Below are 24,021 nucleotides of genomic sequence, written 5' to 3'. Positions count from 1 at the left end.
AGAATTATATGTCATGGGGGGGAGGGAGGAAGCGCCATCAGGATTTTAGAGATGCTTAGGTGGGCTTGGCCAAAAGAAAGGTTAGGAATCATTGCTATACAGTATATATAATAATAAAAGTATAATATGCTAATTAGACTGGACAGCTGAATGACCTTCCGGATGTCCTTCCGAGGCTGGGGCTGCGAGGGCCGAGCCCCTTGCACAAATTTTGTGCATCGGGCCTCTAGTATACTAATAAACGTAATAGGCCGCTGGAGTCTAAAAACCACCTATTCATATTATTTTCTTCTCAGGCGTTGAATAAGTAAACATTTTATTCTTTCTAAAAATGATCCCAGCTAGCTTTAGATTTCTGCTTAATTACCAGGGAAAACTTAGTAAGTCTGAATAGCTTCACTGTTCATTAGTTCAGTACTTATTAATTCAGAGTTCTAAAAAGTATTTAGAATTTAAGCAAGCAGGATTTCATACTCATCTGGAGGTTGAATGGAAAGGGGAAAGGAAGGAATTGAAAAAAGAGGGGGGGAAATCCTGCAAATGTCATGAGAAAATCCAGTTATGCACAGCCTGTTTTAAGTTCTAAAGGTCTTTATACGTTTTTGGTACAAGGACTATAATTATATCAATTTGCCTAAAAACTTTTTTTTTTCTACAAAGAAATCCCTTTTTAATTTCCATGGCTTGAAAACTTAAGCTTTATACATCTCTGGCTGATTCAGAGTCCTCCTACAGACAAACATATAAAGCATGACTCAGTGCAACCCATTTTTTTGTTTTTTTTTTGTTAATCCTCACCGGAGGATATTTTTCCCATTGATTTTTAGAGAGAGTGAAGAGAGGGGTAGATACACAGAGAGAAACATCAATGTGAGCGAGACACATCAATTGGTTGGCCTCCCACATATCGGGGATTGAGTGTGCAACCAAGGTACATCCCCTTGTCTGGAATCAAACTCAGGGACCCTTCAATCTGCAGGCTAATGCTCTATCCACTGAGCCAAACTGGCTAGGGCTGCACCCCATGATTTTGAAAGAGCAGTTTATACCCGAAGAGCATGTAATACAAATAATTTTATATTTTGATTCATTTAAGAGGTGTTTGCCACTTAGTAAAAGTATTTTTTCTTCTCACATTTTCCTGTTTTGTGAGTAATAAGAACACTGTTGATGGACTAGAACAGAATATACATGCAACCAGATTCCTCTTATAACAGGAGAGTCAGACTGTTCAAGAGAGTCATCTGAATTTCATCAACACTTTACCCCTGACTGCCTTCTAGCAGGAAAGGGGACTTCTCACACCCGGCTGAGCAAGGGGGTCCTTTCAAGCTGGGAGTTGCCACTAAGGATTTGCAGAGAGGCCGGACTGTCAGCCGGACCTGCCAGCTCCGGAAGATTAGGCAGATTCTCTGCTACAAGAGAGGAGGGCTCACAAAAGTGACAGGTCAGAGCAGGGACCAGGGAAGGCCGTAGATGGTATCATGGAACATAAAAACAAAAAACAAAAAACACACACACACCAAAAAAACACGGACCCCTGGGACCCCCTTGGTTTTGATCATAAGATGAACCCAAGTGCTCTTTGTGGGGCCCCCATCTCTCTCCCTGTTCTCCATGCTACCTCCCTACTCCACGCAGGTAACACACCTCCACACGTCCTCCTGCAGTGCAGCCCTGGGTGGTAAGGTCCAAGGCCTGAAATTAGCCACTGCAAAGCTCCCACATTCTTTATTTAACTACGAAGACAGGTATCTCCATGCAAGCCGTGTCTGTGCTTATTCTCTGGGTCCATTTTGCACGCACAGTAATTAATAAAAATGAAAGATGCCTCTTTGAAGGCAAAGAGAGTCAGAGATGTTCATTTCATTTGTCCATATGGACTTGGTCCAAAACAAAAGTGAGCATGAGGATCCCATGAGAACTCTGAAGACCCTTTGACTGGCCAGTTAGGGCAAGCATGTCAAATGGACCACATGCCTCGCTTATCTGGCCTGTGCTAGCCTTTGAGTTTGACATGCTTGAGCTAGATACTGCAATGGCTACTCTATTAACAAAGTAAATTAAAAAAAGAAAAGAAAGGGAGGGGGATTTGTTAATTTGGTTTGATTTTTAAATCATGGAATTATGCAAATAGATATGTTAGTTATAACCACACTCAAACCTGGCTCAGTACCTTGTCTTAGTTGAGTGTTTTAGGATAAAATAATTCCCTGCTCCTTTCCACACATGGGTCACCATCCTGGAAAATTCCTCATAAATCTCTCTACCCCAGCCCCCTCTACTCACTTTCTGAACAACTCTCTTATTATGCAGGACAACATGAATCTGATTTTGATGTCTTCCTTTCCTTTGGAAGCTCTTACACGCCCAAGCTCTGAGAGTGACCGTTCTTACAGGACTCTCATCTCTTTTGTTCCTCCTTGAAATGCCCATGAGTCAAAAGATTCCTCCTCCTCCTCCCCAAATGTCTCCACCATGATTCACGGCCCTTGTGCTCGGAGCTAACGGTGCTCAGATCCTTAGCGTTTTAACTCCCTTGGACAGAACCAGCTGTCTATTTGCAAGTTTAAAGGGCCCAGTCCTTTGCGGCTGGACACGTTTATTCCTGTCCTTCATGGTTCTGTCCCAACGGCTGCTGCCGCCGGGATCCACCCCCTGTGCACGGCAGTGCGGACCATGCTCCTCAGATGTTGCCTTGCTCATGTTACCCACTTGCTGGGAACTCAGGCGGCTTCCACTTGCGCGTTGCATAACACCTGATAGTGCTTCTCAGCTCCTTGAGCAGCCAGCACCCTTATCTAATTGTCCTCTCCCCTCCCCATGACTCAGCGGTGCTCCCACCACGGCGAGGCACCACACGGTGCATCTGGGATGACACGCACCAGCGGGGGTGCCCAGCCCACGAGGGGGCTGAGGACACTTCTGTACACACGTTTGTAAGACTTCTCAAACGAGGAGGAAGCGCTGCAGTCTGAATCACACAGAAACGTGACAGCCAGCATCTCTGGCCTCCTACTTTCCCGTTGTGTGTATTCTTTTCTACACACCGAAAGCATTCATTTTCAGGAATTTCAGACGAGCACCCCCGCCCTCCACAGATCTGCTGCCTTTCTGGATCATCTCTCCTGGAGGCGGGACGGGGCTGTCTGCATAGGGAAGACCCCGATTTACAGGTTCTATAGGCAACGGAGGCCGCTAGGACACAGAACACAAGGAGAAGAGTCATGAGGCTCAGAAGCTAAAGGTAAGATCTTCGGGAAGGTCCGAGACAGTGCTGCCCACGGATAATGAGCACTGCTGGGCTTTAGTGCCTCTGAGCAGTCTTCACTCTCTTCAGGTTGTGAGTCACCGGACACGCTGTCCTTCCCCCACCTGGCAAAAGCCCCGCTAGCCGGGTGACAAAATCATGCCTTCGCTTCCCTTCAAAATACTGCTCAAGGCTCCAAATCTCTATGAAACCATCCCAGACCCATTCCATCTGGCACCAGACACACCAGTTATGCGAGGAACCCCTGCCGTCTCTGATCTTTCTCCTTTTTCTCATTACTCGGCATTTCTTCAGGGCCAGCATTCATATGCATGCATGCTCATGTAGACTCGTCTACACACGTGTTTACACAGACCCTCTGTGTGGGGGATGGTTTTTTGAGACTTTATTTTTCTTTCCTTTGTTGGCTTGTCCCTTCTATTCCCTTGAAATACCTTTAAGATCTTACTGGGCACCAAATGCAGCCAAGGCTCTGGAATGATTATAACTGTTACCAATAGAGCAACTGTAATTAAAGAAAACTTCTCAACAATAAAGTCTCCTAACAACTCTAACACCACAAAATCACTGAAGGTTCTGAAGGAAAAAGGAAAAAAAGAAAATCCCTCAATATGCTTTCCTGACCCTCATTTTCGTTGATGGAATTAAACAGTAGTGACGGCTCACTCCTTAATCAGATTTTCATCATTTCAACAAGTGGCTGAAAGCTATTCCAATGTAGTGAAGTGCAAGAAGAATAAGATAATTTTGAAAAATGCTTTTCCTATCATCTTTGTGCAGTAACATGAAAAAAAGAAAATCCCACCCAAGAAGCTACGTCAAAAGTCTTTGGAAGTGCTTTCTGAACAAGTCAACCGATTCCTGTTGAATTTCTGTAAGATGGACCCTTTACAGAACTTTGGAAACCTGCATGGCGCGAGGCAGGACACTGAGAAGTGAAGGGTTGACCGTGACCTCTCAGTGTGATTTAACTACTTCCTGTGAGTGTAAGATAGGTGCAACCAGCTCGAAGCTTATGGAGGCCGGGGCCCCAGCCTATTCCCCTTCCCCCTCCCTCACCCCCTCCAGGCCCAGCGCAGTCCTGAGTGTGCATGTGGTGCTCAGTAACTCTGAGAAGACCAGGGCCGTGGCTTGGTGACCTGCGCTTTTTATGAGTCCTTCAACGTGGTTGGTGCGTGTTAATTTGGGTTATGATCCCAACAACGGCACAGCGGGACACTGCCCCTTCCAGCCCACCCTCCTCTGAGTGCGGACACACCTGGAGTTGGAAATGTAAGTGGTCAGCGATGTTTCACTATGTTCACTTGATGAATAATTTTTATCAGAAACCTTGCTGGAACTGTGATGTGACGTCAGCTTCAAAAACCATGCAAATGGAGGGGAAGTCGCCCAGACTTGGGCTTTCTGTGACAAACGGGTCCAGTTGCCCACTTCCTCAGCCCTACTCCTCGCTGAGGATTTATGGACTGGAGTCAGAGACCCAGAAGGTTACTTGTTTAATATGCTTGACAAAACTCCCCCATGTTCTGGAATGAATGAATCTTTTCACTAACATGACTGAGAGCCATTGCAATATCAGACACTCGTATCTAAGATTTGCCTCCATCCCTTACCCACCACTTCTGGTCCATCAATTCCTGAAAGTTTTATCCTTTGCCTTTCTACCACCTTGACCTTGACTGGGTCTTTATCCTCTCTTCACAGGCCAGGCCTTGGGTCTTGGCCCCTTTACCTCCATCACAAAGGCTGATGGCTCTCTTCAAATCCCTTTAAAGACTCCCCAAAGCCATCGGTAGAAAATCAGCTGCCAAACCTTCATGATCTCATTGAAACTTCATGATCTCATATCAAAACTCAACCTACACTTACTGACCGGGGTTAGTGTGCCCAACAGTAACCTGGGAAACTCTGGGCCTTGCCCCGAGAAAGGTTAATTTAGCACTGGGTGGGGGGAGGGGGGCAGGGATTTTTAGGAACCCCCTGAGATGTGCTGCAGCAGGTAGTGGGCTGCCCCTGGAGAGGCACTGTCTATCGTCCGATGGACTGGAGCAGTGGTCGGCAAACTCATTAGCCAGCAAAGCCAAATATCAACTGTACAACAATTGAAATTTCTTTTGAGAGCCACATTTTTAAAATTTAAACTTCTTCTAATGCCACTTCAAAATAGACTTGCCTAGGCCGTGATATTTTGTGGAAGAGCCACACTCAAGGGGCCAAAGAGCCGCATATGGCTCGCGAGCTGCAGTTTGCCGACCACGAGCCTGGAAGACCTTAACGTGGGGTTAGGCAACAGAAAGGGGCTGGGGGTGAGGGCATTCAGGCACAGGGAGATGCTCATGCCAAGAGTCTAGACAGTGTCTGTCTAGGCTGGCTTAGGTACTTGGGGGGGGGGGGGGGCGTGGTGAGCCCACCGTGCTCACAGCACCTGCCCAGCTGCAGGGAAGCACTATCAACCCATTAACATGGTATTTGTGCTTCACGGCAGGTTTTGCTTCTGATTCATCTCTGTATGCCTAGGGCCTACTGCCATGTTTGGACAGAGCTGACACTAAATAAATGTTTGCCAAATGATGTTCTTTAGCATAATAATTTGCAAGGGTGATACTCTGTTCTACTCTGTTGCCAAGAAAGAAACAGGCCAGCAGATCTTGCTCACCGGGTGGGTCCCGTCAGCACAAATCTTTGAAAGCATATATTTCACAAATTCAAGTGCAGAAATTCTGATACTCGAGTCGCATTATTCCAAGGCAAACAGATTTATGGTCACTTAATGTGAGGACGGCTTTGTGTGTGCTTCTTAAAAAGAGCCGTTTCTAACATTATCTGCATACACTTCCTTTCCTGGCATTATCTTTGTTCTGCCAAGTTCTGGTCTGAGCTCCGTAGGAAGAGCGGGAATCTTTTTTGCATTCTAGGCCCGTGTTCCCTGTTGTCTTTGGGGCCAGCACCTCAAAAATTCAAGAAGTCAAAAATCCGTTGCAAATTCATCTTCCTCTTTAAACCGGTACCTTTCTCTCAGGCCCGTGTGTGAATCAATAGGACCACTGCCCATCCGGGAGGCCCTCCAGAACTACACTGATGACCTTTTCCAGGTCCGCTGCACGCATTCAACCAACCATCGAGTCCGACTGAGTCTGCTTGGGAGGCTCTCGCCCAGCATTTGCTTTTTTCCATCGTCACTGCCATCGCTTAGCTCAGCCCATGGGCTCTCCTTCCCTAGGCTGCTAGTTAGCAGGTCACTACTTCATTTTTCTCCAGTTCTCTCTCCCCTCCCTCTTCCCTAATCCTAGACTACCGGTAACCAAAGTGATCTTTCTAAGTCTGACCAGGCAATTCCTGCTTAAGACTACCAAAAGCCCTCCCCTGTCTTAAGGATAATGTCCAAACCTTCCCTTACAGGTCAGTGACGTTGCTTCTCCACCTCATCTCTCAACACCCCTACCTAGCATTCTCTTTTCCAGCCACGCCCAGGATTATGCAGAGGCCCAGATACACGGGGCTGTTGTCCTTGGCATTCTTCTCCATCTTCTGGAGAACATGTGCACATCCTTTGGGTCTCAGGTTGGGTACCACCTGCAAAATCACGCCTCCATCCCCAGGCTATGATTAAGCTCCTCCCCTGGGCTACCTAACCTCACAGCTAGGTCCCGATCAGCCGACAGGTAATTAGATGTTTTCTCCGTCCCAACTAGACTCTAGCATGGGAAGGGCTGGGTCCCAATCATAATTCTACATTTACGTAATTTTACGTAATCAATGAATGCCACAAAGAGTCAATTAAAATGAGCAGTGATAGGAAGAAGTCTTCTCTAACAAGCACTTCATACACTTGGTGGGAGGAGGCCTGGGAGAGCAAATGTGAGGTGGGCATTGACAGCGGAAATGGCTTTATCAGGACTCTAACTACTGTAGAGATGTACTAATGTGGGAGGCGGGCTTCCTTCTGTCTTAAAGTAAATAATTATATATGCATATGTGAAATCACTTATAAAAAATAAAATCAATGTTTCACTGAGTTTAAGAACCAAATCTTATCAAATGGGCTAAGCATCCCAACCAGAGTGCTACCTAACGTGTAACTGATGACAGACAAGGGCTAAGGCACCTCCCATCCGGGGCATTTGCATCCTCCCAAGATAATCTATCAGCCAAAGCGCAGCTGATTCTCCATTCACTGGGACAGCAAGAGGGGGTGGACCCAGGGACAGGTAAACTGGCCACCTAGTGCTCCTCCCTTCAACTCTTGAACCCTAACCTCTAGCTTTTATGGGATATCTCAACATGTTTTGACTAACAGGCTCCCCATAGGACGCTCAACCCTGGGCCCTAATGGATGGACGCGAATGTATGAAATTTTGATATACTAACTCAAAACAACTCTGACAGAGATGTAAAATGTTAAACATTGGGGGGCTTCTAGACCTAGCAACTGAGACCACCAAAATTTGATTTGGTTGACTTGCTATAGTAAAATTCAGCGAAATTTTTCCTTACTTACAAAGTTTTGAAAAACTCACACAACTATTAGTTAATCTCTGGCATACGTGAATGTTTTAACGACGCTAGAAAGTGAGTGTGTTTTCCTTGGCTTGAGCAAGTTTCTTTTGGCACACGGGGGGAAGCTAAGAAGATTGGACTTCAAAGAGTTGCCCTATTTTGGAGGCAGCCTTGATTCCTTACATGTTAATTAAATTTCTGATAAAGCAGCTTATTTTGAACTGAGTATATTATCCAAATAAACGGGAAACACCAACTAAGACAGAAGGGCAACGTTATTAAAAGCTTATTTGGTTTAATTCTCAAGAGGCTGTTGTACTAAAGCTGAATGACTTACATAAATACCTTTGGCATTCGTTGGATCCTGTTCCTAAACACAATGTTCATATTTCATCTATAATAAGAAAAGCATCTCAAAGATTTGCAAGGCACTGGTCTTGCAAGCGTCCAGCGTGGTGTCTTGAGTGAAGTGAGATTGGCAGGCAGCTTAATCCATAATGGAAAGTTGTGAGTGGGCGGGCTGGGCCGCCGGCAGCTGCCCGGAGGAGGCGGCTCCCCGCTGTCAGATGCCACGGAACTCGACACCTGCCCCAACGCAGAGTTTCTCCAGGTCAAAGCTCAGATTCATGCGGAGCACCTGGGGCGGGTCACAAACGTCACCATGCCTCTGGCCCCGGAAGACATTACGGGAGGGGGGATGTCATGACATACGCAGCTCTCCTGCAGGGTCACTGCTGCTTGGATGCTTCCCATTCACAGAATCACACAAAAAAAGTCATAATTTAGAGCTAAATGAGATGGTCTGCTGCAGTTTATACAGTTGAAGTAAATGCAGATTTCTAAAAACAAGGCCAGTACGTGTCCCAAAACCTAGTTCATCATCAGCACCCTGGATTATAGTTTTTCCCCCTCTCTTTCCAGTTCTCACCAAGTCCTGAATTGAACATGCTCTCCTATCCCCTCCACACCACACACGGCACCTTCTCCTTGCCCTCTCTGTTTAGTCAAAGTGGAGAGCCATGCCTACCTGAGTCAGGGTTCAAAAAGTATGTTTATCGTGGGCCCAATGTCTGGAAAACTGTGTGAGCCTCCCATTATTATGGCCCGAGACCAATTTTCATTCGATCTCTACCGCCTGAACCTCTGTGTTCATCACTGAAACACTGGGCCACCTCAACGCCACACCGTTTCTGAATGGGCCTGGACTTGGAAGGGCTGGACAAAGAGTTTTTTATTTTTTATTGCAAGATATTTAGCAACAAGATAGCCTCGGGATGTTTTACAAAGTTTTCATAACACAGCATGTTCCCATGTACTGCACAATGACCCGCTACACGGCGAGGTGATAGAGATCAGAGTTGAAGGACAGGGGCCGGGCCAGGAGTTTCTCTCTGTTCCCTGGCCAGGACTCTGGGGACGGTGTTATCCTAGCTTGACTCCCCCCTGCTGGGGGTGGGACAGAGCCGCTGGCCCAGGTGATCTTTCTGGTTCCAGCGGCTCCCTCTGCACACCCACACAGAGAGGAGTCTCACACCCACACAGAGAGGAGTCTCACACCCACAGAGAGGGAGGAGTCTCACACCCACACAGAGGGAGGAGTCTCACACCCACACAGAGAGGAGACTCACACCCACACAGAGAGGAGTCTCACACCCACACAGAGAGGAGACTCACACCCACACAGAGAGGAGTCTCACCCCCACACAGGGGGAGGAGTCTCACACCCACACAGAGAGAGGAGTCTTACACCCACACAGAGAGGGAGGAGTCTCACACCCACACAGAGGGAGGAGTCTCACACCCACACAGAGGGAGCAGTCTCACACCCACACAGAGAGGAGTCTCACACCCACACAGAGAGAGGAGTCTCACACCCACACAGAGAAGAGTCTCACACCCACACAGAGAGGAGTCTCACACCCACACAGAGGGAGGAGTCTCACACCCACACAGGGAGGAGTCTCACCCCCACACAGAGGGAGGAGTCTCACACCCACACAGAGAGGAGTCTCACACCCACACAGAGGGAGGAGTTTTACACCCACACAGAGGGAGGAGTCTCACACCCACACAGAGAGGAGTCTTACACCCACAGAGATGGAGGAACAGAGAGGAGTCTTACACCCACAGAGATGGAGGAGTCTTACACCCACAGAGATGGAGGAGTCTCACACCCACACAGAGAGAGGAGTCTCAGGAACTGCGCGGCCCATGAGGAGGTCTGGGCCTTTGGTACAGAGAAGGGCGACTTTCTTGAGACAACAGCCTGGAGAAGAACGGCAGGAAATCCCAAGCAGCAGGCTCCTCGCTCTCGGCATGGCACAGGGGTGCTCGTGGCGAAGAGGAGAAATGCGTATCTGAGATTGTCATGTGCCATACAAGACGGATAATGCACACACAGGGTACTGGTGACCCACACGAATAAGCCTAAATGCTCGAAAGAGAAAAATCTTTATTTTCCTACGCTGTCTTCAGAATAGTGCCCCAGTGTAGCTTGAAATAAATAATACATATGCCACTTCCCCGTGCATTATCAGCACCCTGGATTATAGTTTTTGTGGGTGTGAGTCTCCTCTCTGTGTGGGTGTAAGACTCCTCCATCTCTGTGGGTGTAAGACTCACACCCACACAGAGAGGAGTCTCACACCCACACAGGGGGAGGAGTCTCACACCCACACAGAGAGAGGAGTCTCACACCCACACAGAGAAGAGTCTCACACTTCTCTTAAAAATTAGAATTGACTGTTGACACTATACTGACTTCACCCAGACCGGAGGCTGGGAAGGGGGCGAGTTCTGAACCGTGCTCACGTCTGCACACAGTGGTCAAGCGTGGGGGTGGGGAGAAGGAGTTGGTTAACTCCTTTCCTCTTGTTTATCCCTCTTTCTGCTTCTCAAGCCTGCCTTCCCTTCCTTCCCCCACTCTACCTCCACCCCAGCCTGACTTCTTGGTCTCCCCTCCGCTTTCACGTTGGGGAATGGTACCTGCAGGGCTGACGTGCTTTCGGAAATATGAACTCTATGTAGTGACTTACAGTTTACAAAGCCCTGTGGCACCCATTCCCTCATTCAGCTCTGACAGTAACCCTCCTGTGAAGAAAGAGGCAAGTTCCCAGTCCTCACTCATGGTGACTTGTCTGCAGCTTGGAGTGGAGTTCTTTAACGGAGCCTTTGGAATGAGTGTGGAGAAGGGCTGGGATGACAGGTGGGGACAGGGGACAGGCAGCAAGGCAGATATGGAAGAACACAGGTGCACAGCGACAGAAAATAACTAATACTCTCATGAGCGGTAAACTCCCACATTTTAGGTAATTTCCTTCCGAAATTTATTTCCCCACTTAAAGGCCTTTTCATTAAGATGCCTTGTTAGACATTGCAAGGATGTGCCTTCCTGCAAAAATGACTTATGCTAACAACTGGGAATGAACCAGAGCCCCAGGAGAAGCAGCAAAAAGTTCACGGAAGAGGTGATCTAAAATTGTTCTCAAAGATATGACATGACCCCAAGACTGGAAGGAAAGAGACAGAGTGTGAACTATAGTTCTGACTTGCAGAAGAGAAAGAGAATCCTTCTGTCCAACGGAATTGAAGAATTTCGAATTCCTTGCCCTTCCCAGCCACTTGGCGGAGGTCAAGCTTGTTCCTGGTGGCAGGAAGCTCCACTGGGATCCATCATGCGCACTGATTCCCTCCTGCCCTTGGGTTTTAAAGACTAATACGTGAAGTACCGATCGAGTCAAGCAACCTTGCCAGGGCCAGTTCCATTGGGGATCATTAAAAAGATGGCCCTAGAGAGGCAAGACAAGAAAAATGTCTCAAAAGGAAAAAAATAAGCCAGCTGAACATTCGGCAAACGTTGATTTTGAAAAGGCAGTAAGCCCTCATGTCCTGACTTCTCATATATGTTGGTGATGTCCAATACGCAGGAAGGAACTAATGCTGTTGTAGTTATGTAAGGGCACTTTGTGGAGTCCCCTTTCTGCTTACTGGAAGTGCCCGCATGCAGCGTGGACCAGCTCACACATGTGAGGAACAGTGAGAACAGTTTGGCTTAACCTGAAGCTCTCATTTCCTGGCCCTGCCTGAGTTAGGACCCTTTCATGATGTTGACTTCACTGAAGAAGAGGGTACCTGCCCCTCACCCTTACGCACCGTCTGCACGTCCCTGACTATTGTTAGAGTGGAGCCTGGTGAATTATGAGCGCGATGCTTCTTTTCTTGAAACGGTGACTTATAAATGTCCAGCAGAACGGAATTAGAAGCACTGGCCGTGTTCAGACCCTAAGCAGGGAGAATTTAATTCACTAATTCATCAAATATTTACTCGGGGCCTTAGGGAAGTGCCCTGATCCATGCTAGCTGCTGGGCGTACAGAGGTGAGCAAAGCTGCCTGCAGCCTGGCTTTCTGGCCTCGTTGAAGAAAGAGCTATTGAACAAACAGGCTGAAGTGAAGTGACAAAGTAGCCCGGGGGGATGGCAGTGGGGTGGGAGGTTGTGGAGTTGGAGAGAGACTTTCAGTGAAGAAGAGACTTTGTGGCAAAACCTGAGGATGGAGCAGCCGGTCAAGGGCAGGCAGAGGGAAGGGCTCAGCAAAGGGAAGCTGTCGTGGCCGGTCATTCTGGATATGGAGGGCAGGGGGAGAGTGGTCGGAAACAGTAATGTGTCTTTTTAAAGAAAAGTATGGGAAATATACTTTTCCTGAAGGATTTTTTCAGACTATGTCATTTTTTATATTGAAGATGAAAATTGGCAAACATGGAACCCAGCTCTGGGAGCAGATGCAGCCAGCTCACCCACGTGCCAGACCTTAAGCATGAGGCCCTCTGCCCTCTACCTGGCCCCTCTGGTCCGTGTCGTCATCCCCACTCCCCGTGCAGCTATGGCTGGGCCCCAGCAGAACAGGGGACCGCACAGGGTTCCCTCCTGACACTACCTGCCTGGCTGTGGCTGTTACCAGCTGCCAGGGCACTGAGAGTCCATATCATGCTAACGGGGTAATGGGAGGAGCACAGCCCCACATGGCAGGCTGGCCCGCCCCTGGCTTGACCCTTCCCCCTAGTTCTGGGAGCTCGCAGCCATGCATCCCGCTAGCTCCAGTGAGGCCGGCTACTCCCGTCTCCTACTTCCCCTTTCTTCTAATCTGACAAAGGGAAGGTAGAAGGTGGTGCAAGCAAAGGCCTGTGGTAGTTACTGCTTTAGCTGGCTCTCCCGTCCTGTCACCATCTGTTTCCATCCTAGAGTCTGGAGCCAGGGTTATGACAGTCAGACAGCTAGAAGGCCTGTCCAGGCAGTGATCTCCAAAAACTGAACAGAAGCTGCCCCTCCCCACTCTAAAACAAAGTTTCATAAGAAGGTAGAACTCTAAACTCAGAGCTAGTACGGGGAGAATGCCAGTCCTTGTTACTTCCTTCCAAGACGAGCTGCAAAGCTCAGTACCTGAAGCAGTCATTACGCAAGGGGTGGGGGCTACAGCAGCGAAAGTAAGTAAAATAGAAAGTGCTCACTGAGTGGGCATTTCTGGTTTAGTGTATCATCCAAAGAGGTGTTTTTTGTTTTTTTGTTTATTTTCTTTTAAGAAGGCTTAAGGTGAGATCTACCCTATGAGCACACGCTAAGTGCACACTAGCATACTGTTAGCTGCAGACACAAGGCTGTGCACAGCTCTCTAGCACCCTTCTTCCTGCTAAACTGAAACTTTATACCTGCTGAACCCCACCTTCCCATGTCCCCTCCCCCAAGCTCCTGGCAACCACTTTCACTCTCTGTTTCCATGAGTTTGGCCACTTTCCACACTTTCATAAGTGGAGTCAAGCAGCGTTTGCCCTGTGACTGTGAGCAGAATGGACCGAGCCTTTTTGAAGAGTTAAATAAAGTCTTTTACGAAGTTAACCAGTGCAAAGTATAACGCCTTAAGCTAAAGAACTCTCGATTGTAAGCTGTATAACACAGTATTCCCAAACTACATGATAGCACTCCCAAAAGGCTTCCAGCAGAGAGGACATGGCTAGGACTTGTGTGAGAGCTTTATGATACTAATATAATCACAGATCAGCTTTGTATTGCAAGCGGTTCCCTTTCATTATGAAGATTCCTCCAATATAAACTAATCATAAACTCAGTAACCACAGAAAGCATAAGAAAGTCTTTTGATGCCAGAGTGTCCTGCATGGCTTACTTTCCAACAGGCAAGACTGAACTATAGCACTAGGTTGTCAGGTGGAGATAAAATGGAAGAATCCAGGAGGGTGCTAGAAATTACACGCTAGGTGTATGACTGGTTTTAGTTAGCTGAGGACCAGAGAAGCCGGCAGATTAGATGTGCCAAGCATTCTATCTACAAAGCCAGAGGAAAAGCAGATAAGATACATTGCTTGGTGATCAGAGAAAACCAAGATCTAACATAAAAGATGCTTGGCAATGAAGATAGAAGAGACCTTCCATAAAAGTTTCTGCTGATTAACAAGAAATACTAAGTTTCAATGGGGATTTGAGATGCAATGGAAGCCTTCAAAAACTTTTAGTGTTAGAATAGGTAGCTATATGTCAAGGGTGGGGAACCTTTTTTCTGCCAAGGGCCATTCAGATATTTATAACATCATTCGAGGGCCATACGAAATTATCAACTTAAAAATTAGCCTGCTATATTTGGTCAAACATTTAATTAACTCACCCCTAATGCCTTGGTAGGGCCAGGCTAAATGATTTCATGGGTCTTATCCGGCCCGCCGGCCAGACATTCCCCACCCCTGCTATAAATAATGCAAAATCTCCCATTTGTCAAGCAGTGTTTCAGACACTCAGAAGAGTAGCCATAGAATAGGGACATTAAACACACACACACACACACACACACACACACACACACAAACACACACACACAACAACACAAAAACACAAAAACAAAAAAACACCACACGCACAAACTTTATAGGTTTTGAAGTATATGAAATTGCCACATGAAAAAGTTCAAATATCAGAAATTTTATGTTTCAACAACAACAACAACAAAAAGGTGGGTGTCTTTCATTCAATGCTAAGAATAAAAACCTGAAGACATGATGATACTTTGTGGTTTCAAAGGAGGTTGACTCCTGTGGACAGTAAACACAGCGCTAATATTCTATGCTAAATGTCTGCTTCGAGTCACACACAACTGCGGTCCCTCAGCACCCACTGAAATAAGGCTAAAAAGTATTTCCAACCACAACCGCCCCTTTTTCTTTTGTGTCTGACACGACATCCATCCATCATAAAATTCTATTCCCACCAGATTTCTCCACCCCTCTCATTGGATCCCCAAACCCGGCTATTAAAGGCAAAACTTTAAGCACAGAGACCTTCTGTGCCCACATACACCCCACTTCCCAATCTATTATTCACCCACCTTCTCCTCCTCACTCCAGCCTGTCTCCACTGCTCTACTTTCTTCCAACCTTGGCGCACTGACAGTCCCATCTGTCCACGGCAGGTTCCCCGCCCCCCTCCTTTTAATACACAGTGATCTAATCTCTCCTGCCCAGAATGAGGCGGTTTCTGTGAGCCTCCGTGCCTCCGCCTCTGCCTCTGCCTCTGCCTCTCCCATGTTGTGTGCAAGAACGCATGCTAGCTTTTGTCATGTAACACCCAAATGTCTGCCAGTCTAGATCCTGGATGGAGGCTTTCTCAAAACCAATGTCACCGACGAGGCTTAAGAAAACAGAACCTGAATTTTATAAATGAGGCTAATTCTACTAGGAGGGCGTTGTAAACACTTTGAACTGACATATTAGGATAGAGGGAACTCATGTAAACCAGGTATGTTTCCATGGCAGTATTTCAGGAGTTACTTTCTAAAATATGCCCCACTTTCTGGACTCGGACACAGGGCCTGCGTAAACTGTCCATCCCAGTAAGGAGGAGGGAAGTAATTTGTAACAGGAAGGGGATCTCAAGGTGCCTTCAGCGTGTGTGTGTGTGTGTGTGTGTGTGTGTGTGTGTGTTTGATGATGGAAAATATCAGAACAGCGTGGGGACATGTTTGACTCTGATTCTATAGGGCTTCATCACTTGCCACCTTTGATTCCGGCAGGGAAAGTGGCAGGACCTATTGGCGATGCCACGGACAGACGGACAGACAAACGGACAGGGCACGGGCCCGGCAGAACCGGTGCTCACCTACCTTGAGTTGGCTATTTCCACTTTGGTTCTTGCCATGGCGGCTGCCCTCTGCGCGCCTTCGATGGCCCTGTCCACCTTCTCCCTAGTCTTTGTGTTTCGGATGGGGATCAGCTGCTTCCTTATGCCGCGGACCAGCACGTTGTTTTTGTACTTCCCCTCCTCCTTGGAGCCGTCGGGGAACAGGGTGCAGCCGTAGCCGTGCCTCTTGTTGTTGGCCCACTCGCCCTCGTACTTCATGCCGTTGGAGCGCTCGCTGACGCCGAAGCCGCTGCGCTTGTCGCTGCGCCACTCGCCCATGTAGGTCTCGGTGGTGGTGGCGTCCACGTGGTCCTCGGCGGGGCCGAAGTCGCAGTCCACGTCGCCGAAGCTGATGGTGGAGTTGGCGTCGCTGGAGCTGATCCTGCTCATGGCCGCGTCGCTGCGCACCGAGCTGCGCTTGCTGGAGATGGAGGACTTGGACTCGGACTTGCGCATCTTCATGCTGCCCAGGAGCGAGCCGCGGCGGAACAGGCCGCCCTTCTTCTTGCCGGCGAGCTCGGCATCGGCTTGGAAGTTGAGCACGAAGCCGCCGCGGGTGCCGGCGGGGGTGTCGGCGGCCGCCGCCGCGTCCTGGTGGAGCAGGCTGCCATTGCTCTGCTCGCTGCGCAGCGAGGCCAGCGAGGTGCGCAGGGGCGAGCGGATCACCGTGGCCATGCCATACGGCACGCTCTGGCGCACCCCGTAGCCGTGCCGCATGCCGCCGGCCCACTGGCCCTGGTAGGTACCTGGGAGAGACCAGAGCACAGTGTGAACCTCGGGATCCTCGCCAGGGCCGCTGCCAGGCGCGCACAGGGGCCCAAGGTCAAAGCCCACAGCCTCCTCGGACCAAGGGAACCTTTTCATTCGGCAATCCCTGCCCTGTAACGGTGTCCTCATGCCTTTTTGGAATGGTATAGGACTTCCCAATAGACTGGTTTTGCTTTTCATCTAGAAATGTTTGCCAGTTTCCGATAGAACCAGAACTCAAATACCAAGAGGGATCACCGGAAACCAACTTTTCAGCCCTGAAATGATCACAGCAGAAATCCCTCTGATCTTCATAAGTTATATAAATGTCTAACCCACTGTGCTGTTCGCCTACAACTAATATTGAATGTTTACTGTAGTGGAATTTTTTTATTTTTAAAAAGTAAAAAAATAAAAAGAAATCCCTCTTAGAAAGGCAGTGCCACAGTGCAAGATGAAATGAGTTCTACTTGTGCATTTCATTCTAATTTTACTATTAATGACTCTAATTTAGCCGAAAAACTCTAAAAATGACTCTTGGGTCTGTTGGTACAACATTCCAACAGGATCAAGGACTTAACATGATTAAGGTGTGGGTCAACAGACAAACTGTCTTAAATTTTCTTTCTACCATGGTCATCCTTTTGAGGGGGTGGGGAAAAGTTTAATATTTAGGATTCTTACTTAAATTTGGGTAGAAGTTTTTGCGCTAACAGTGAGTTGACAAAAACAATATATATCCCGAATACAGTGAACCATCATGAAAAACTAGGCAATTTGTTTTAACCCTGTCTACTTCCAGGTGGAAAGGTTATGACATAGATGTGGAAGAGACTTATTATGGTGATCATTTCAAAGATACACACATATGGAGTCATTATGTTGTACACCTGAAACTAACATGTCAATTATAGTTAAAAAATATATGTATATTTAAAAAAATAGGTTTATCCCATATTACTTGCCAAATTTCTGCTTTCCCCAGGCCGTCCAATTTCCAGTGGTCGGCAAACTGCGGCTCGCGAGCCAGGGTTTACGGCTCTGTTGACTAATGAGTTTGCAGACCACTGCCCGAGCCCATGCCACTGCACTGACTAGAAGCACACTGAGGGCAGGAATTATAAAAGAGAACACAACATTTCTAGACTCATGGCTTGTGTGGTTTGTAGCCTGTAGGTGTTTGGTAACGTTATAGTAAACAGCTATGATGGCGAAAAAATACACTATTTATCCCCAGAAAAACTGGGATCAGGCCAAAGGAAACCTCCCATTCTTAACATTATGGAATTCATCTCAGAGCGAAGATGTCTTAAAACTTTGATACCAGATCCCCTTTTCAATGAATAGTATGCCTTTCCAGGAAGAAAATAATCTCTAAAGAATTTACGTTCAGTAAGGTTTTCTATTAAATAAATTAGCAAAGGCACATTTAAAAAACAGACTGGTGCAGAGTTTTAAATATTCTTAAGAAGAATTGAATGTTAAAATTTGCAAACTTAAATTTTTTCTTTTCACAATCAAGGCCATTTCCTTTCAGTAAAAGCAAAATTTATAGTACCTCCCCTGGAAATATTGGGGAGGAGGAGAGAGAGGGAGAACACTGTGTAAAATATGATTGTCTAACCATTAACTGTTATACCTGAAATTAATACAAAATAATATTGAATGTAAGACATAATTGAAAAAAATAAACCTTTTGAATACATTATAGCTAATTTATGCAAACTAATAAAAAATAAATTATAGCACCTCCCCAAACAAAGCTATGTGGAAATGTTAAGATGCAATTATTTTTGTATTCCTAACAATTCACAGGATCATAGAAAATGAATCATCACTACGGCCTGTCTTGACCTCCTTGTTTCTGATTTCCTAGAGCTACCTTGAAGTCATTTTTCGTTTTAAATTGCCACATCAGATGTCCATTGTGTGGCATGCATTTCATTTCAAAATTCTGAGCAAAAATGCTGGTTTTATGTCATTGTGTTAACAAGGGCTGCACTTAAAACCACAGTGGCCCCTAAATAAAAAAGAAAACCTGGACTAATTTCAAAATTACTTTCCCTTTCTGTTCATTCTGTTATACTAGTAACAGGTAATGTAGCAGGGCAACAGTGAAATAGGTTTGGTACTGAGAATGTCACATGCTGGCAGAAGTAAGTCTTCACCAGACATCTAGGAACTTCTGAGCGGTAGGTGGGCAATGTCTTTCTCTGAGGTGTGTAGACCCAAAGGGCAGGACCAGTCATACAGAACATTTTAAGGTGAGAAACTCCCTGCTGAATACTAGCCATCTTCAAACATCACCACCTCAACAGAGAGGAAAATGGAATCATGGGAAATGTCCATTTTGACTTTACCTTGGCCCATATAGATACAGTTTAAATTCTAGGTTAAAATGTATACAATCTTACACAAACTAAAACAAATCACCTTATTTTACATAGTTTGTTTCTTTTAAATAAATGTGGAATACTGAGATTATGTCCCTCTAACTTTCCTACCTAATGACAAGTTAATTTTGCCAGAAAAGTTTCCAGGGTGCTGTTTGAATCAGTAAGTAGAGTTTTTTAGTTTTATACTTTTAAACTGCAATCATATTATCCTAGTAAGTGTTTAGCAGCGAGAGAATACCAACAGCTAGTTTCTTTGAACTGATATCTCAAAAGTAAGACTAACATTTGGAATTTCCAAAGAAGTATTGCTTGAAAAACCCAAGCAGTCTACAGCAACAACAATTAGAAAGTTTAGGACTCTGATTAACTGTCACGTAGGGAAGGCCAGGCGAACAGCTGGCCACATTTCCATCCTATTCTGTTAAATCACAGTTTATGGAAGAATTCCTTAGTGCCTTGGTCAGCAAACTGAGGCTCGCGAGCCACATGTGGCTCTTTGGCCCCTTGAGTGTGCACAAAATACCACAGCCTGGGTGAGACTAGTGTGAAGAAGTGGCGTTAGAAGAAGTCGAAGTTTAAAAAATTTGGCCCTCAAAAGAAATTTCAATCATTGTACTGTTGATATTTGGCTCTGTTGACTAATGAGCTTGCCGACCACAGCCTTAGTGGATTTGCTAGAAACCAATTTACAACCAAACTGTTAGTAGTTTATCTGAAGTTTAAAATATATTTAGTTTAGTCAGTGAAACTAGAAAAAAGGGCCACTATTTCTTTATGAGGCAGGTGGGTCTCAACGTCTTTATTTGCTGCTCAACTAAAGCTCTAATGAGGTCCTCTCTGCTCCTTAAAGATAGATGCAGATTTCACAAGCGCTAAGACTCATTTTTACGGGCTTGGTTTTAGATTCTGTTCTATGATTTTTTTCACCTGGGAGCTGATTTTCTAGATAGAGCCGTTTTGTACTGGAAGGCCTCTAGTTCAGAATGAGTTCCAATCAAATGAAGACCGTTGCATGCAAACTTACAGTTATATGCTACAGATGGGTGTGTGCAAGTACAAATACCGTTAACAACAATGTGTCTTCCTAGACATTTCCAGTGGTTTTATGAGAGTTGGGAAAAAATGAAGTACAGCAGATCAGAATTTGCACCAAACATGCTGGGCACCTCAACTTGGATTTCATGAGTCCAGTACCTATTTATTCCAATGTGATATTCAGGGGTTTCTATTCAGCAAGACTTCACACACACATCACCTATAAGGTACATGACCCTCCTCACATAGAATTACTACTTCCTTCCTCCTCTAACTTACTGTCACCCCAAAATACTCGGGATCAGATTTTCCCTAAGTCCCACAGAGGGTGTACAGGGTCAAACATCGAGTTGTGTAGAGGGCAAAAAAAAGTTAAAAAAAAATCCCAAGCTAATTCAAGTACCAATAGGGAAAGTGATTAATTCCTATTTCGGCCAAAGCCTTCATATGAAATAAGTTATACACTTCTACGTGCACCCCACCTTTTATGAGTAAGGACTTTCTAATCAAAGAGTGACAAATGAAAGAAAGCAGGGAACCACCTACCACAAATAAACTCACAATGGTGCTTTTCAAGGTTTTCCCCTTCTTAATTGGTGGCATATTAGATTTGTTTTTTTTTTTTTTTTGTTTTGTTTTTTTTTGTAGAAAAAGAAAACCACTGTTTTATGGTGTCGCCAAATTTTAAGGTTTTTATTTTTATTTTTTTTTAAATTTTAAACAGAAGGCAGATTATCCACAAAGTCAGCCTAAACACTTCTGGAGCTTCCACAAAACATACAGAGACCTTCACTGTGCTATATATATTTTTTGATTACTAGGTAAAATGAATACTCTAAACCAAGAGATTTTGTTTAATTGAATAGTAACTTTAAAAGAAGACTGATTTATTTTTAACCTTCCCGAACTGAAGAGAACTATCCACAGCCTTCCTAAAAGGTGATAACATGATGCACACATTTAAAAAATAAATATTGTGTCCCACTTTTGAGCATGGAATTTAATTATATTGACGAGCTGGGGCCTCCAAGGAAATCCAATCACAAGCTCACATATTGATAGGACTGCCTACCAAGGCACCCTGGCCCCATTCAGAACATTGAAGGCCCTAATTAGCTACTGTGGAACTTGGGACTCAAACAGCCCGTAGAACAGTATTCGAGAATGATTTTTTTCCCTTCCCCTTCATCCATGAGAAACATGTCTTTTATTCAGGACCAAAAAATGTCCTTTTTAGCATATCCTACTGTTTTGCATTTGAAACATGGCCCGTGTTCTGAGTAAGTGAAGTGTACAAATTGTATAAGTTTTTTTTTTTTTTTTAAGTAGGCAAGTGGGGTTGCACTGGGCTGGAGGAACTTTTAATTGGGTCCCTTTAATATCTTCCCCCTCCGGGCTGCCTAACTCCAAAAGATGGCGTCCTACAACCCCTTTCAATGAACTATGGTTATGCTTATTATTAGAAAATGTACAATACTTTGCCAAAGCATAACCCTATTCATCTTCCTCAGCTCATTACACAAGGAAATGCACCAGGTTCTGACACCTGTTTCAATAATGTATATCTCTCCCAGCGGAAAAGAAAAAGCCTGCTGTCCATGCACACACATTCTTTTGCAAGGGCTGTCAGGTGAGTTTTGTCCACCGTACTGTTTAGGTCACGCACCTTTGTGCAAATCAGGTTTGGGAACTGCCATTCTCAGGAGCAAAGCAGCTGCTCACTTAACTATCGAGATGATATCTCTCCATTGCATATTTAAAAACCCAGAGTTCCTAGCTCATTTCCACAATGTTTTCCTCGTGATTTGTCCACACAGCTTGAGACCAACAACCACGACCATGCCTTTGACCAAACACCAACACTCCAGGAGCCAAAGAATGAAAACTAGTCACAAAACACCGCACCCTCCGAGCTCCACCTGCGGGCCAGGTGCCTGCCCTCTCCACTCCCCTCGCCGGGGACGTTCCCAAATGCGCCCCACACGAGGCACCGTCCCCCCACACCCCAGCTGCGGGCCCTGGCTGCTATCTTTAGGCTCCTAGAGGACCGGCAGCGAAATCCGACTCCTCCCGGTGAAACCCATCCGGGAGCGGCCAGCGCCCGCCGCCAGCCTCGCCAGCAAGCCCGGGCGCTCGCTCGCTCGCTCTCACTCCCAGGGAGAGGCGATTTCAAACGCGGCCGGAGAGGGAGGGAGGGATCAGAACGTAATGTGATGGGCTCAAGTGACAGGTCCCCGCTCCGGCCCGGCGTCCCGGGCGGGCGGCGGCTCCTCCCGGCGGCAGAGCAGCGCCCGCGCCCGCCAGGTACCCCGCGCCCGGCACCCGGTCCGATCCCTCCCTCCAGCCCCCTCGCACCAGTTGCGTCCCATCACACCGTCCACGCGGGCGCGGAAGGTGGTGGGAGGCATCCAGGGCTTTTGGCGGGTCCCGGACACGTGCGTCTCCTGTCCCCTCTGCCACCCCGCAGCCCCCCGCCAAGGCCCCCGCCCGCCCGCCCCCCGCGCCCCCCGCGCGCCGCTCACCTCCGTCCCCGTAGGTCTCCACGCCGTAGCCGTCCTGCAGCCCGTTACTCCAGGTACCCTCGTAGCGAGCCGGGGTGCACAGGCTCTGCCGGACCCCGTAGCGCCCCTTGAAGCCGTGGGACCACTCCCCCCGGTACATCCACTTGCCCTTCGTCTCCACCCCCAGCCCGTGCCGCTTGCCCTGCGCCCAGTAGCCCTGGTAGGTGTTGCCGCTGGGCCAGGTGTAGCCGCCCACCACCTCGAAGCCGTGAGACCAGGAGCCCGAGTACTCGCCCTGGCCCTTGGGCCCCGTGCAGATGCCGTGCCCGTGCGCCTTGCCCTCCTCCCAGCCGCCGCAGTAGGTGCCGCCATCGTCGAAGTCGAACCTTCCGCCCGTCATTCGGGGGGCAGCCCCGGCGCGCTCCCCGCGGGGGCACGGGCGCGGGCAGAGCGGGGCGCGGCGGGGCGCGGCGCGGCGGCGGGGGCCCGGCGGGCAGGCGCTGCACAGCGCCCCGGGCAGCTCGCGCCGCCGCCCGGCTCCAGTCCGACGCCGCCCCCGTCCTCCCTTCTGCCTCCGCCGGCGCCGCCACCGCCGCCTTCCTCCTCCTCCTCCTCTCCCTCCTCCTCCTCCTCCCTCTCCTCCTCCTCCTCCGCCGCCGCCTTCACCGCCGCCGCCCTGGCCAGCGCCGCGCGCGAGAGGACAGCCCCGGCTCCGCCGCGGACCTTCAGCTGCTCCCGCCGCCCACGTGAGCCGGGCGCCGCCCCGGGCCCGCCCCTGTCCCCTCCCCGTCCCCTCCCCGGTCCCCTCCCCGGGCGCCGGCCCGCCCCTGTCCCCTCCCCGCCCCTCCCCCGGCGCTCCCGCCCCGCCGCGCCCTGCCCCGCCCCGGGGCGGCCGCCTCTCGGGCGGGGGGCTCGGGGCGCGCTAGGGGCTGCGTGGGGGGGAGGCGCGTGTCCCCAGGGGCGCGCGTCAGTCCCCACCTGCACACGGAGCGCGGCTGCATGCCTGCAGGCGGCTCTCTCTCGGGCTGCGGAGCCTCCGGGGGTTGTGCTCGGGGTTAATCAAGGTGGTGAAGCGCCTCTAAGCAGGGCCACGTGTGTGTGTGTGTGTGTGTGTGTGTGTGTGTGTGTCCGCGCGCGCGCGCCGAGGGAGAACTCCTGGGTGCAGGATCGTCTGCATGGGCTTTGCAATCGCATCCCTTCGGCATTCCAACCTGTGTGTTCTGCTGCATGTGTCATGCCCAGCTGTCGTCATGACTCAATGTCCCCCAGCCAGAGGCAAGCCTGTGATATATAAATCGGGGGCAGCCTAGATATAATGGCGCGGGGCGTTCTCGTACACCCACCCGTTTCAAAGCACATGTGTGTGCATTTATTGGATGAGGATGCAGGGGAGAGCCAT

At 48.1% G+C, this 24,021-nt stretch overlaps 1 protein-coding gene across 2 annotated transcripts in view; it reads right to left on the bottom strand.

The window, feature by feature from the left end:
• Positions 1-23,211, bottom strand: part of JPH1 (junctophilin 1) — an 86,374-nt gene extending 63,163 nt beyond the window's left edge. For both annotated transcript variants that reach the window (XM_084865004.1, XM_084865003.1), the window contains exons 1-2: positions 22,644-23,211; positions 15,927-16,689 (exon numbers count right to left, since the gene is read on the bottom strand). In XM_084865004.1, coding sequence (XP_084721130.1) covers positions 15,927-16,689; positions 22,644-23,022 — 1,142 coding nt within the window. In that variant the 5' untranslated portion in view covers positions 23,023-23,211. The remainder of the gene's footprint in view (positions 1-15,926; positions 16,690-22,643) is intronic.
• Between the last annotated feature and the right edge of the window lie 810 nt (positions 23,212-24,021).

The sequence above is a fragment of the Pipistrellus hanaki genome, assembly GCF_964339955.1.
Source record: "Pipistrellus hanaki genome assembly, chromosome: 17".
Lineage (NCBI taxonomy): Eukaryota > Metazoa > Chordata > Mammalia > Chiroptera > Vespertilionidae > Pipistrellus > Pipistrellus hanaki.
The sequence above is the reverse complement of the archived record's forward strand: the minus strand, read 5'-3'. Positions and strand labels throughout refer to the sequence as shown.